Source organism: Montipora foliosa, chromosome 11 (genome assembly GCF_036669935.1).
Source record: "Montipora foliosa isolate CH-2021 chromosome 11, ASM3666993v2, whole genome shotgun sequence".
Lineage (NCBI taxonomy): Eukaryota > Metazoa > Cnidaria > Anthozoa > Scleractinia > Acroporidae > Montipora > Montipora foliosa.
This window is the reverse complement of record NC_090879.1, coordinates 11,547,526-11,561,510: the sequence shown is the minus strand read 5'-3', so window position 1 is coordinate 11,561,510 and position 13,985 is coordinate 11,547,526. Positions and strand designations below refer to the sequence as shown.

Below are 13,985 nucleotides of genomic sequence, written 5' to 3'. Positions count from 1 at the left end.
TCAAAAAGATTTTTATTCGTATTTTGTACCGTGCTCAAAGTACACACGAACGAACTCATCGTAAAATCTCTCACGGTGGTTCTCACGGTGTTGATGTGGAGAAATAAAAATAAAAGCCAATCAAAACTCGTTGTTTCAATGATGTAATGATCGATGAGTAATAACCAATCAAATCATTTTCCACACATTCCAGGAAAAATCACGTGGTATGGAACACGATTATCAACGGTAAATCACAGACCGTTCCTCTCCTATTTTTTTTTTGAGGGGAGGGGCGGTCTACAGGCTATTCAACCGGCCAATCATCAAAAAAATCTTCGGCGGCTTCAGCTCTCGGTCGACCTCATCGGCCCCCTCGTTTTGCCACCAATAAACTCAGCAGTACTTTCAATTGATCTTGAGGAATTTTACTTGCTTTTACATTAGCGAAGTATGAGGAGAAAATTGCAATAGAAATGGATTTGAAAGCCGTATTTTGACCTTGGCGCCAACTGGAAAATCAGTGAAGTTTGCGAACTCAGGCCGTAGAAAACGACACAGTTCCCATTCTCCAGCTTCTCGAACACTTTTCGTTGTCGCAATCTTGGATGTTTCCTACCTTAAAAGCAGTGTAAACCTCGAACAGGCCGGGTCAAAGAATACCTTCGCAGCCAAAACATATAATTTATGCCAGACGGATTTGTGCAGGCGAGTTTCTGATTGGCGGAGATTAACAATGGCTCACCTCACGCGTCCAGCCGAGATTTCGGGAGTGAGCGCTGGCTCATTTCCCGAAACAGCGGCTGTTAATCGAGCCTATGCGTTGCTAAACCTGGCTTTTGCTTAGCGTTTCATGGTACATGTATTGTTTTTATTCATGTTTGTGACGTCAGATACATGACCACATTCAGTCTTGTAACGATAGTAACAGTACTGGGAGCTCGGCCTGGATATTCCAAGATAAACCTAATGGTATATGTCTTCTCTCTTGCGTAATGAAGCTGAAATGGCGAGATGTGAGGTATGGCGAGATGTGGGGTATGGCGAGATGTGAGGTATGCGAGATGTGAGGTATGCTAGAGATTACTTTCCAGCCTTTCCTTTATTTATGTACGAGGGACAACCCGGGAAGCTGAGAAGTCGCTTAAATCGCGTTAAGTCAGGAAAATAACCGCTGAGAAAGCGAGAAAGTCACCAGGACAACAAAGTAGGGCTTTTTTTTATTGCGAACTTTTGTATGTAAATATCTTTTTGAGTGTTTGTTATCGGGATTCCTTATCGGTTTTTACCCTCCGAGCCCGGGCTGCCTGTGATTTTATCCGTACCACTGAGTTTACGGGTTTTAAAATGAGAATCCAGTGCCGCATTTTGTATGACGGACTTAATATATGAAGATGAAAATCTCATTTGCGTATTTTCGTTATAGCGTGTGATGAAATTACAACCACCTTGACAAGACGAGTTGGCAGCCATTTGTTTTAACTGTTTTTAGATTTTCTTCAATTTTTCCTTCTGGTGATACTGAAACGTCAGAGTATATATAGAGGATATTACATGGCCGCGCGGGGATACGAATTTTATCTTCGAGTGCTGCAAGTATCTCTCACGAGTGAGCGAAGCGAACGAGTGAGAGATACTTTCAGCACGAGAAGATAAAATTCGTATCCCCAAGCGGCCATGTAATGTTCTGTTTATTATATATATATATATATTGATGAAATGTCTAGATTTAAAACAACTTGTTTTATTCATTTTCGAAATGATGAAAAATTGTTCACCAACCACTAAAACACGCATCTTGTGTAACATGAAACAAGATATGAAAGTTATGAAAAACAAATCATGATAATGTAAAATTTGCAATAAAAATGTTAATGTAGCAGAGAATTATATTTAAGCACAAAAGTATCGTACAATAAAGAGGAAGCTCGCCTTTTATTGGCTAATCATGTTCGTTACCATGACGACAGCGATATCCTCACATGTGAAAGATAAAAATGATACGTTCACTGCGCGCGGTGAAGATATGATTTTTTAGTAAAAGGAGAAATCCTGGTATTTCATCAATATCTATATAATAAAAACCAATATAAAGGTACAATACAAGAAAAACAACCGGTAGCCGTAACAAGCTAAAACTTTAACCAATAACCGCAAAATCCACCACCCTTATTCGACCTTTTTCAGCTCCTTTAATAATAAAACCAATTTTTTTGCTCAAATTTTAAATGATCAAAACGTCGGAGACATATTTCTTACCACTCTAATCCATCGATCGGTCAATTCTTACCTGGCCGGGCCATTTAAGATTTTTGTCCAATCATTATCGCTCCATTTATTTTTCAATTGTCACACAACACTAGGACGGAGCCAGGTGTTTGCTGTATCGACAACAACCAGGCATTACAACATTATGCTGTTCAGATCTGTTCAGTGTCTCTCATGGCTTGGCTTCCAGTAGGTATGGACGGAGCTAAGGTAAGAATAGAAATGAGCATTTCTGTGAGAATTTTCTTCAAGACTAAGCAGGCTCTCAAAAAATGTATTACGTCAAAAGTCAACTTCGAAGCAACAAGACAGTGACAAGGCGATTTTCCTTCGTTTTTTTCTTTCGGATTCATATATTAAAGCTTCACTTACTGTTCACGGTTTTCGGATTTTCACATTAAATCTCGATGCATCATCATATTTAGTTTTATTTAATTTGAAGTATCTGGAGAAAAAGATGATTCCGATTCGTAAGTAAAACCCAAATGAATACGTCCTCGTTTAACAAATCGCTCCACTTGAATGGTCTTGAATTGCCATGCAACACGGACTCAACATCTCTAATAAATCGAATCTATTTTCGTGTTTCTTTCTTTATTTGACTCTAGAAAACCCTCTCAACATTCTCTGAGTTGCAGGGAAACGAAACATTGCCAACACTTTTCATGCAGTGCAAGCTTATATTTACTTTTGCTGTTGGGTTTATATATATTGTTTAAAATGCTCTAATCCATTCATTTTTCAGTTACTTCACAACTTAATTATAATCATGAATGTTTGGTCGACATTTGTTGACTCTGGCCCCAATTCAATGACAAGTGCGGTATATACCTTATTGAATGGTTTAACATATAATACGCGCACGTATTATATCTTACTGCCATTCAATAAGGGATTTATTATTCCACTATTACGCCATGGATTTTCTAGTATTTTGCCTTCTTCCTGCGCTAATGGAGAATCATTGTAACGATTGCATAAGGCACGTGCGAATGACGAAAACGACACAGACGAAAACGTTTAAAGTTCCATTATATTTGATTGGATACACCAAACTGACGTATGACAAGCGATGACAAGCCAAATATTCTCAGGCTGTGCATCGTGTTGAAAACAATTTCTTTTATTGAAAAACTCCCGTTCCGCGTCCGCTATTTGCTCTGTTCTAAATCGGTAAAACCGGGACACTGCAGTGTATTACCGTCTCATATTTTGCCCGTTCTCTTGACCAAATATGCTTTGGTTGCAAATTTATATCAACTTAACTTTTCATCTATTGCTGCGTGAGAGAGTCAACCGACTTGAATTGAACATAATGGCAGCTTTCGGAGTCAAATGCAAGTGCCGGTGTTTCATTATTAAGTATGACAAAGGAAGGTTAAACCAGAGACTTCGATTCTTATATCATACAGATCTATGAAACTCCTTCGAAATATTTTGTTAAGTAAATCGAAAAAAATACTGTTGTTTATTTTTCCTTTCAAAAAATAGTGTTTGAAAAATCAGCACTCATCTGTAATTACTAAGCAAATAGTCGGGCACAAGGTTGTTTTTCAAATTATATTTTCTGTTCAGTTTTTTAAAGAACCTAACTGTTTAAAAAATATTTCGTCAAAAAAGCGTTCCTGTGCTGTATACCGTATATATTTTTGCGTGTGAACAAATTGATGCATGACGAAAAGGCATCAATTAAAAACCTGGAAATTATTTGACGAAGCGTGCCGTTTTCTAGATCAATCCACATCCGACTTTAACTGTTCTCACAAGAAAATGGGATTTTTTTTTTTATGCCATAAATTTGAAAAGAAAAGCGGCTGTGACATTTTTTCCTGTGTTATTTCAGTCACAGGCAGACAACCTTAAGGATGCGAGAGCGCGTGACGTCACGATATTTTGAGACAGTTGTAAAGGCCGATTCAACCGATGTCTGTAACTTAAGAGATCCGAGATATTGGAAAGATATACTCAAAGTTGTGGCAAACTCATCGGAAGTTTAGGATGATATCGAATCACTTTCCCTTCCGTTCAAATCTTTCCAAATAAACCCCTTAGGCAGCAGATTCGTTTCTTTCCTTTTTTGTTTTGAATAGCCATAAGAGGAAAATGGCAATCACTTTTCCGAGGGAACAAAGTTGGATTTTTCGACAGGACATTGACAGAGAGTTCCTCCGATCGTTCAGTGGATTTTTGAAGATTGCTCAGATGGTATGCCTGCTTATCTATGATTATCTATGGTTGTGCCAGCAATAATCAAAATTCGCTTTTGACTCAATTATTAAAATGCTCCACATTGAAACTTCAGCCGCCTGGAGAGATTAAGCCTCTTAAAGTATGCCATTATTGGCAAATGGCAAGGTGCTTTTTCACATTAATTCTTACTCGTTTGTCTACTTTAAGTAGTTTCTCAGTGGCTGTGGATTAAACCAGCTGAAGTCCCCTGAAATCAGGCACATGTTTCGTGTAGGCAAAATGACCGAATACTTACTCGTCCCCAGTCGTCTCTAATACGCGCCATTGACGAAGGAGATTCTGTGGTTTCTTCCCTGCACGCATCTCGCACGCGTTTCCCCCTCGCGCCCACGCGTCTAGGAGACGACTGGGGACGGGTCAGTAGGGAGCTTAAGCTCCAGCGTTTTTGAGATGCGGACGGCAACCGGAAAAGAACATTTCACTTGTCAGGACAGTGAAGTCTCCTAGATTTTTATACTGATCCTCTCCAATGGAGAGAAAAATACTTTGCAATGTAAATGTGGTTGTGTGAAAACAAGTTAAAAGAGAAAAGAGCTCACTTCCGGTTTTCATCCGCGTCTCAAAAACGCCCGTAATTAAGCTCCCCAGTATCCGCCCTACGTTTGCTGTAAACACGGATGTAGATGTCTAGGATGGCGTCGGTTTACATCAAGCGGTAGACGCTAGGTGGAAATTCAGTTTTCGTTTTCGCCAAAACTATTACGAAATTAAACGAAAGTTGTTTGGCTTTAGCTCATTCCTTGCCTGTTTGTTAGAGATCTTAGTGATTTAACGATACGGCAACGACAACGCCAGAAGCAATGATATCATTGGTTTAAAGCCTGTGTTACACTGCGACATAAGCATAAACATAAGCATAAGCAGAACGAAGTTCACACTTGTTAAATAAGCATAAGATAAGTGAGTGACAGTTCGCAAAGCGCTGTTAACCCTAGAAAAAACTCGCTGGAGACTGGTAGGACGAGCAACGTTTTCAAAATGACGGACGAAGAAGAAATTCTCCTCCTTCTCATACTCCTTCTGCTTGATAGATGAAGACGAAGGCGACAAGACGTGAGAACGAGGCACTATTAACTTGAATATCCGCTGGCATCAAAAACAGCTGACACCTCGGTCTTCTGCTTATGTTTATGTTGCACCGGTTTACACAGTTATTGACGAGATATAAGCGTAAGCATAAGAAAATGGACGCGATTCCTGTTTGTTATGCTTATGCTTATGCGTATGTCACTCCCGGTTTACACAGCTTATGCTTACTGATGTCGCAGTGTAAACCAGACTTAACAAAGAGAAAATCGTCATGCTGCATGTGCGGCAGGCATTTTAGTACATTTCCAATCTGTACTCCAAAACAGCCAGGTGATCTGGTGACGTAATTCGGAGGACTGGAGAGAAAAAATTTAACGCCGTGTCCCACAACCGCGCGCGGCCTTATTTTCGAATTCAACGTGGCAGAGGCGAGGTTAGATCTTGTCGGGTCTACTTGAATTTTCATTCAGTAACAGGAAAATGTGGTAGATACGTAATGATCCGTTGAGTTTTGGCGATGGCAATACTACAGGGAGTTTGGAAACAACACAAAAGGCCGAGCGCAGTTGTGGGATACGGCGTTAAAATTTTCCTCCAAATTACGTCACCAGATCATTTGGAGAAAGGTGAAAAAACTAAATTTAAGTTTCCGATGACAACATGAGGACACGACAGTGAATTGTGCAATCTTTATTTTTACTTCAAAATCGCTCGCACCAATAGTCGCGAGATTCTTAAGGCGCCCGCAAACGAGAAAAAAATGTTGCGGAATGTCAATGTTTCCCCGTTTGCGGGCCTTGGAAACATACGTTGCGAAAGCAAAATTTGCTTCCCAGGAAGCAAAAATGTTTCTGAATTTGTACAGAAGCATTTTCAATTGCTTCCTCAACAATGTTTCGTCGTTTGCGAGCCGAGGAAGAATTTCCGGAAACAATGTTTCCGCAACGTTTCCTCGTTTCCGGGCGCCTTTACGATAACGCGAAGTTATAGTTTAAAGTGGCGTTTTGAAATTCGCTGTCGTAGCCGTTGTCCGCCTGGTTTCACTAGCTACGCAATTGCGCAAGCACAAGCTCAAACATAACAGCTCTCATTTCACGGTGAAAACGAAAGCCTCGATGCACGCATAAACACAAAGGCAAGCACCAGCACAAGGATCAAAACTTTTCCTTCTCCTGCGCCTGCGCTTGTGCTTGATACGCCATATGCAGCGTGAGAAGTAGGCGCAAGGAAATTCACTACCGCTGGCCGTGTCTGGCCAATAGACCTTATTCACGATGGGCACTATGTTGGATTTGCTATTATCATGCAAATTAGCTACACACTTTTGAGTGGGCAAACAACACAAGTTCGAGAGGTTGTAACGAACATCTTAGCCACACAGATGATTAGTTTCACGGTCATTGAATGTTTATCACCTAAGTAGTAAAATAGAATGATTACACAAGTTACTTCGATGTTTTTTTTTTAGTGAAAAATAAGCAGATAACGAAGTCAAAGTCAAAATGTCAAAGGCAATCAAAAGATATAAAATTATTATAAAAGGTACTCAATTCTGAATTCTAAAATGTACTTTTGGCAATGCTATTTCAATATTTCGACGAGCCGATTTTCCGCTAGTTGCCTTTTTTCCAATGTTTGCCCCCCAGCATAACACATGGCTAATTTGCATGACAATTTGAAAACCAACATGGCGGCCATCGTGAAAGGCCCATTTGAAGCACTCGTTCCAGATTCCCCGCGTCTGAGCATTGGCGCGTGCTTATGCGTATCAAGCTTGTGCTTGGGTGGCTAGTGATAAACAGACTTTAATAAACTTTCTACTGAGCAGCTTCTGTAGCTAGAGAGACAAATTATAATGCGTAACCTGGTATTTACTTTTTGCCCATCCACTTCAAAATGACGCCAAATCTCTCCTTTGTTGTCTTTTTTCTCTCTCAGGTGAGCCTGGCAACAGGTTTCGCCGCATTGCTGCATTTTATCAAGGTGATAGCCAAGACAACAGGAGCAAACCTTTTCTTTCTGCTTTCCACTGCCGTTACGCTTTTTCTAAACTTGACTTTATTCATTGTACTTGTCTTTAACATTGAAAAGAAAATCACTTCATCGACCAAAACCTGGAACATTTTGGTAAGTAACGAAAATTTCAAAGCGTTGTACACAATCGTTGTTGGCGTCAACAAATCAGCGTTACAAATAGAACAATCTGGATTAAAATACATGGAATCTGCGTTAAAAACTGATGAAACGAGCCCGTAAGCATAGACCGACAACTGACGTGTCTGCAGCGCTGAAACTTAAAAGTGAGTACGCCTTTGAAAGTGCGCTCGTTAATTTCTCGATATGGTTTCACGACTGAGTTCGACGTAGCATTGCGTGGCATGGCGTTCAAAGCACGGTATGGCGTTGCATTTCTTGCAAAGTATGGAACACCATAGTCTAGCTCGGCAAAGCACAGTATAATAGCAAACCTGTCCATTTCTATGACTATACCGTATTTTCTCGATTAACGCCGGACCCCGATTAAACGCCGGCCTGGAAAAAAAGCCGGGTCAAAACTGCCGATTTTTAAATAAACGCCGGTGGCGTTTAATCGAGAAAATACGGTAAAGCCGTCCTTCTTTAATTTTTTCCCACCCGTTTACCGTCCTCTGTCCGACCGGCTCTTGGTAAAAGATATTTTTCAATTTTTCTCTGAAATAAATATAAACATTAGTATTTCCCTTACAGATTTTCAGATTTTTACTATTGCAACCCAAAAGTACACGTGACACTATGTGACTCTTCCACAGGCAGAGGAGAGACTTTCTGTCCACGTGTGAGGAAAATTATGTTAACACTAATTCTCTCCTTGTTTCTACCCCTGCCAATCGACTCTTTCTGCAGCTTGAAACTTTTTTTTTTGGATTCCTTCTAATTTTTTTGTTTGGGGGGCGGCCAAGCCAAAGAACAAGCATTCTCAATCGCTAATGCATTCGTTTTCGCCTACAGCTATCAATGTACACATTTATCATTGCTGTCGTACTGTTGGTACCGTCAACTCTACTCTTGCTGGAAGCCATTGAGTTGGGGGATTCTTTTTCAAGCGGAGTAAAATGTGAAAAATGCAGCAAGATCAACATTGCTGTGGTAAGATATTTATTTACACTCGTCAAAAATATGGGAGAAATTATGGTAGAAGTCTAGCTCTGTAAACATTATTACTGAGGCAAACATTTTAATAAGGTTGAAACCACCTAGTTTAGCTTAACGCAAAACGTAGTTTAGCAGCTGTGAAATGACTGCTATACAGTCATTTTGAGACATTCCCTCCACATTTAAGATTTATGACCTTCAACTGTATAGAGGTGTGCGTTTTACTCGCTGTTAAGGCTCTTGAGTATTCTAAAAGACAGATACGGTATTTAAACTTCCATTTGTAAAGAGGCGTGACATGAACTACAGCTTTGCCTACTGTCCTTGGCAGTCTTTTGTTTTTTCGGGATCCAAAGCTCGGGATCCAAAGCTGCAAAGCTGGTATAATTTCTAACCAACGCGTGTTCCGACTTTCAAGCTAATTCATGCCACTGATTTCTGATTTTCTCAGGGTGCGTTCCATTGACCGTATTCCGGAATAAGAATAAATAGAATAGAGTTAGAAATCCTTTGTTTTTACGGAGATTCATGTTAAAATTGTCAAACACTTTTAACATATTTTTATTATCCTTGTTGCTTCAAAACGCCAGACATACGGTTTTAAATCATCGCTCCTCGTACTCTTATTCTGAAATAGGATCAATCGAACTGACCCTCAGTTTTTGCTTGTTTTCGGTTTCAGGTCTTTGGCTTTGTTTCTTGGATTTTGTTTACAGTAGACTTCTTCCTGTATTTGAGGCAGTGTGGGTGTCTTGATATTTTTAACCAAAGAGAGGCGCGTAGGGTTATTGCTGTGCAGCCAGCAGCATTTGCAACGAGGCTTAAGCGTGTGGAACCCAGAACCTTCGAATTGTCCGAAAACGAAAGAGAGCAGACAATAAGGACATGACTCAGAGTGAAGCGCCGGGAATTCTTCGGACGAATTAACTTCATGAAGTAGTTTTCAGTGGCTACTGGCACTTAGTTTTTCGTTCTTTTGAAAAGAAGTTTTTCAGCTTGGGATGACTGTGCATCAGAGAGTACCGAGCAGAAAATAGCAACGGAGAAGAGGGCCTTTCCACAAATAGTTCGACTTATGTCAGTCCTCATCATGAGAAATACTGAGAAGTATGTGCAACAGCATTCAAATACAAATCTTAAGCATCCAAGCCAGTTACCAGCCTTGTGACGGTAATAAAAAGAAATAATGTAAGGTTAAATGCACTGCTGTCGGACATCATTAAGTTCATGCAATTTTATGTGGTACCACATTGTTTAACGGAGAAGTACGTTTGAGTGGTTCATTTTGTAAGATGATGTTATAAAATTGTCAGACGTGAAAGTTTGTAATACTCCAGTTGGGGCTTGACGACTTAGCTCAAATAATATTGATATGCAATTATGAGAGCCTCGGTGCATTAATCTTAATTATGGCCATTCGAAATTTTAAAACAAAAACTCCTATTTAAGACCACTTCTCCACTATTCTGCACACTTACCCTCCCCTCTCTTATGCTTTTAGCTTACGGAACACGAAGTAGGAATCTATATAACTCATCACTAAGTTTCGTTCAATTTGCAAAGAATATGTATTTACCTGAGAATTGTAAATAAAAATTATGAAACTTGGAAATTGTTATTAAAGAAATTTAAAGTTCGTTATCGTGGAATCGCATTTCTTTTGGCAATGTACGGGAATGTAGCGCTCAGTCTTGATTACCAAATGAGTTCAGAAAGACAGTCTATTCCAACTTTATTTGTGTGAAAAAGTGTTCAAGTGCCATGATGTGACGGGATGCAATACTCCAAAGGCAGGGTGCTTTAGCAGTGATAATTTTATGAAAGAACAATGCTAATTTAAGTGAAGCTATGATCCTCGCAGTTATGAACGCAATTGCTTAGAGAAGCCTGGAAATTTCAGGACTTCAACGGGGTTTGAACCCGTGACCTCGCGATGTCGGTGCGACGCTCTAACTGAGCCATGAAGCCATTGCTGTTCGGAGCTGGTCATTTATTGGTTTAAATGTTCCCATGATGAATAAATCAATGAACGAAATGATATATGAAATGAACCATACATTGAACTGCAGATAAGACATCAAGTGAAGCTATGATCCTCGCAGTTATGAGCGTAGTTAGCAATTGCAAGAAAAGCCTGAAAAATCCAGGACCACTCAACGGAGCTTGAACCCGTGACTTCGTGATGCCGGTGCGACATTCTAAGTAACTGAGCTAGGAAGCCACTTATGTTTGGAGCTGGTCATTACATTTCTAGATTCATTCATCAGGGGAACATTTGAACCCACTAATGACCATCTCCCAACGTCAGTGGCTTCATAGCTCAGTTTATTTTAAATTTATAGATAAGTAAGATTAGCGGCGAACCATGACATGAGTCGTTCTCATTGTTCACCGATTGCGCGCGCTGGGAAGATCGCTTAGCTCATTAACTTGACAATGTCAGGGCAAAGCTGCGGCAAAAATACAAAAGGTTTGCAAGTTATTGTTTGCGCGATTGTTCTTAATATCTCACTTAAGAATGAGTGTTGGCGTTCGGCCTTTGGCAAAAGTTCGATTTTCGTTTAGGTCATTTCTTGTTTACTTTTCATTAAAAGTCGCTTTATATGCTTCAAGACGTGCACTTAAATAGTTTCTAAGCATGATTGTTTTGGCAATTCGAAATTCAATTGATTTTAGCTTATCATCCGTTTTTTGCAAGGGATTATCTTTCGTACTGAAAGGCAGGTACCGGCGTCACAAACTGATGTAGATATTTATTTAAAGAATTGATGATAATAAGATTGGTGCATTTCGACTCTTGAAGTTGTTTAAAGGTGGCTGGAAGCAGTTTCACCACTTTTCATAGACCTTCCGTATTAGAATGGTTATAACTATTGTACTGTATCACGCAACGGCAATGTTATGGTACCAATTCAGAGCTATCTTAAATTTTAGAAAAATTTAAGATAGCTCTGAATTGGCTATCATGAACAATTTTTTTTTAAAACTGTGTCAGATTGCTAATTACCATTCTACAATAAAAAATGGGGTCACCGAGTTCACTTTTGTGATATACGCAAGTAAAGGCTAAATATAGGGTGTCTTTGGAGAGCTTTCATGTTGCCATGGTAGCATATGACGTCACAATAGTGGGCGCATTTTGTTGAGCAATAATTGGTGTTTCATATAGTACCATACCATTGCTGTTACGTTATACAGTGCAGTAGTTGTACCATCAACACAGAGAGAAACGATATTAATCAGAAGTGGGTAGATCGGGGATTCAGTAGGCTCTGAAAAGAGCTCCCGGTCCCAGTGCACTTCCGTTTTCCTTCTTCGTTTCCACTCCACTCGTTGAAAACTGGTAAAGTACCCTGATTTGTGAGATTTCGATTTAAATTTGGCGGGGTAGCGTTTTAGTGATTTGCGTTAAAAGACTGGGTGCTGGTCTTTAATGAATACGTATTGTTATTTTTGAGAGTTTTTGTTATGCAGACGTAACTATGCTTGGAACAACAGGCTACAATCAGTGGCAAAAGTATTGGGACACTCACCCTTTGAAGTTACTTTTTTAATTGAGTTTGAATAATTGGCCAATCCCCCAAGAACAATGTTGCCAATAGTGAACAGACATGTCCTTGTCTATTTCAGCATGGAATAGGGGGAGGGGGGTACTTCTATTTTGAAGCTTTTAGTGGAATTTTGACAGTTGTGCTTAGTTTCTGACGTCTGAGAGGTTTTCAGGCCCATCCTGACAATGGCGTCCCAAATACTTTTGCCACTGATTGTAGCTTTGAGCTGATCTTTGTGTCGAAGGAGAGGGCGCCCTCTTGGGCGTAACTCAGTGGGCAGCTCACAGCAGAGAAGTTGTCGCCGCAACCGAGCATCACTCACTCTGGCGACGTGCCCAGACCATCGGAGGCGATGCTTCACTATCATGGACTCAATACTAATAGTGTTGGCTTGCTCGAGGACAGAGATGTCTGTGATGTAGTCGTCCCATTTCGTGTTGAGGATGGAGCGGAGCTTTCTTTGGTGGAACTGCGCGAGCTTCTTTTGGTCAGAGCAGAGTGGAGATGACAACCGCTTGGTAAACCATGAGTTTAGTGGTTCGACTGAGGTCTTTGTTCTTAAAGACCCTATTAAGGAGTTTGTCAAATGCAGAATGTGCAGCTCAAATTCTGTGGTCAACGTCTTTCTTGGCGGTACAGTTAGATGAAAGGATGCTACCGAGGTATAGGAATTGATTTATCTGGTCGAGGTGGGTTTCACCGATGGATATGTTAAGAACTGGGAGAGATGCTTTTGGAGCGAGTTGGGCAGGCACCTTGGTCTTTTTTATGTAGTTTTCGTCTGCATACTGGAGCTCTGTGATGGATCTGATGGTGGTAAGTCGTTGTTTAAACAAATAAAGCTATTTTGTACCCCAATCTCAAAAGACTTGTCAGTTGTTCAACCGAATGATAAGTTAACTTAACCGCAAAATAAAGGAAAGGGGATGCGGGGAATAGATCTAGAATGTGTGCACGAACAAACCTGGGAAATTTGAGAAGCCGGTCAAAATGTATTACACTCAATGAAGTGAACACTACATCGCAAGAATTTGCGTATTATTAGTTAATTAAAAAGAAATAGCCTTTAAACGTTATGTGCGGTTTATTTTCATCCACAAGAGTTACAATGCCATTAGAGGGAAACTGGAAAGAAATCTTGCATTTTACTTCATCAGCCTTCCTTGTATGCTGAGTTGATCATTTCCCTAAATTCTCTTCGCCAATGAGGTTCTTCGAGTGTGCGCAGACGATCTAGCGACCTTGCTGCTTGTACAGTCCACCCTCTGTCTTCTCCTAAACGAAAAATAGCAATGCTATGTTTTGTTTGTCGTGTTATATAATGAGAAATTTATGGTGTATCTAGGCTCGTCACAAAATCTAAAGCAGAAGTGTAAAAAACAATAAACTGAAGAAGTAATAGTTGCGGAATGAAATAAACCTCTACAGTATTTTACTAATTGCGTCATGGATCGGCCGCAGATGCAACAAGAAATATATGTCTTGTAAAATTTAGGTTTGATTTTATAGGGAATGTAAGTGGAAGTTGGGATATTTTTGTTCTCATAAATACCTAGAGATAGGAAGTACGACATACGAGCGAAAAAAGCGAGAAATCCGAGCGAAAAAAAAAAAAAAACTTGATGAAGATGCAATGTTGTATAATACCTGGTGGTCAGACAGACCCAGGCTTATCACAAAAAATTTCTTACCTTTTCGCGTACTTCTACGTCGGAATTGATCGGAACTTTCGTTTTTTTTTTTTGCTTTATTCAGAGAGAAATTAGCGCAACCATT

The 13,985-nt window shown here is 40.0% G+C and overlaps 1 protein-coding gene across 1 annotated transcript; it reads left to right on the top strand.

Moving 5' to 3' along the window:
- Positions 1-2,342: 2,342 nt before the first annotated feature.
- Positions 2,343-10,295, top strand: LOC137975813 (uncharacterized). The gene is made up of 5 exons (XM_068823007.1): positions 2,343-2,457; positions 4,338-4,452; positions 7,465-7,653; positions 8,515-8,652; positions 9,341-10,295. Exons 2-5 carry the CDS (start codon positions 4,351-4,353, stop codon positions 9,545-9,547), a joined length of 636 nt encoding a protein of 211 aa, XP_068679108.1. The 5' UTR covers positions 2,343-2,457; positions 4,338-4,350; the 3' UTR covers positions 9,548-10,295.
- Positions 10,296-13,985: the final 3,690 nt, after the last annotated feature.

Bases quoted from the DNA above. Each gene is read 5' to 3' on its own strand.
- LOC137975813 (XM_068823007.1), top strand. From the start codon at position 4,351: ATGGCAATCACTTTTCCGAGGGAACAAAGTTGGATTTTTCGACAGGAC. The intron at 4,453-7,464 runs GTATGCCTGCTT...TTTCTCTCTCAG, and splicing joins TTTTGAAGATTGCTCAGATG to GTGAGCCTGGCAACAGGTTT. The intron at 8,653-9,340 runs GTAAGATATTTA...TTTCGGTTTCAG, and splicing joins GCAAGATCAACATTGCTGTG to GTCTTTGGCTTTGTTTCTTG.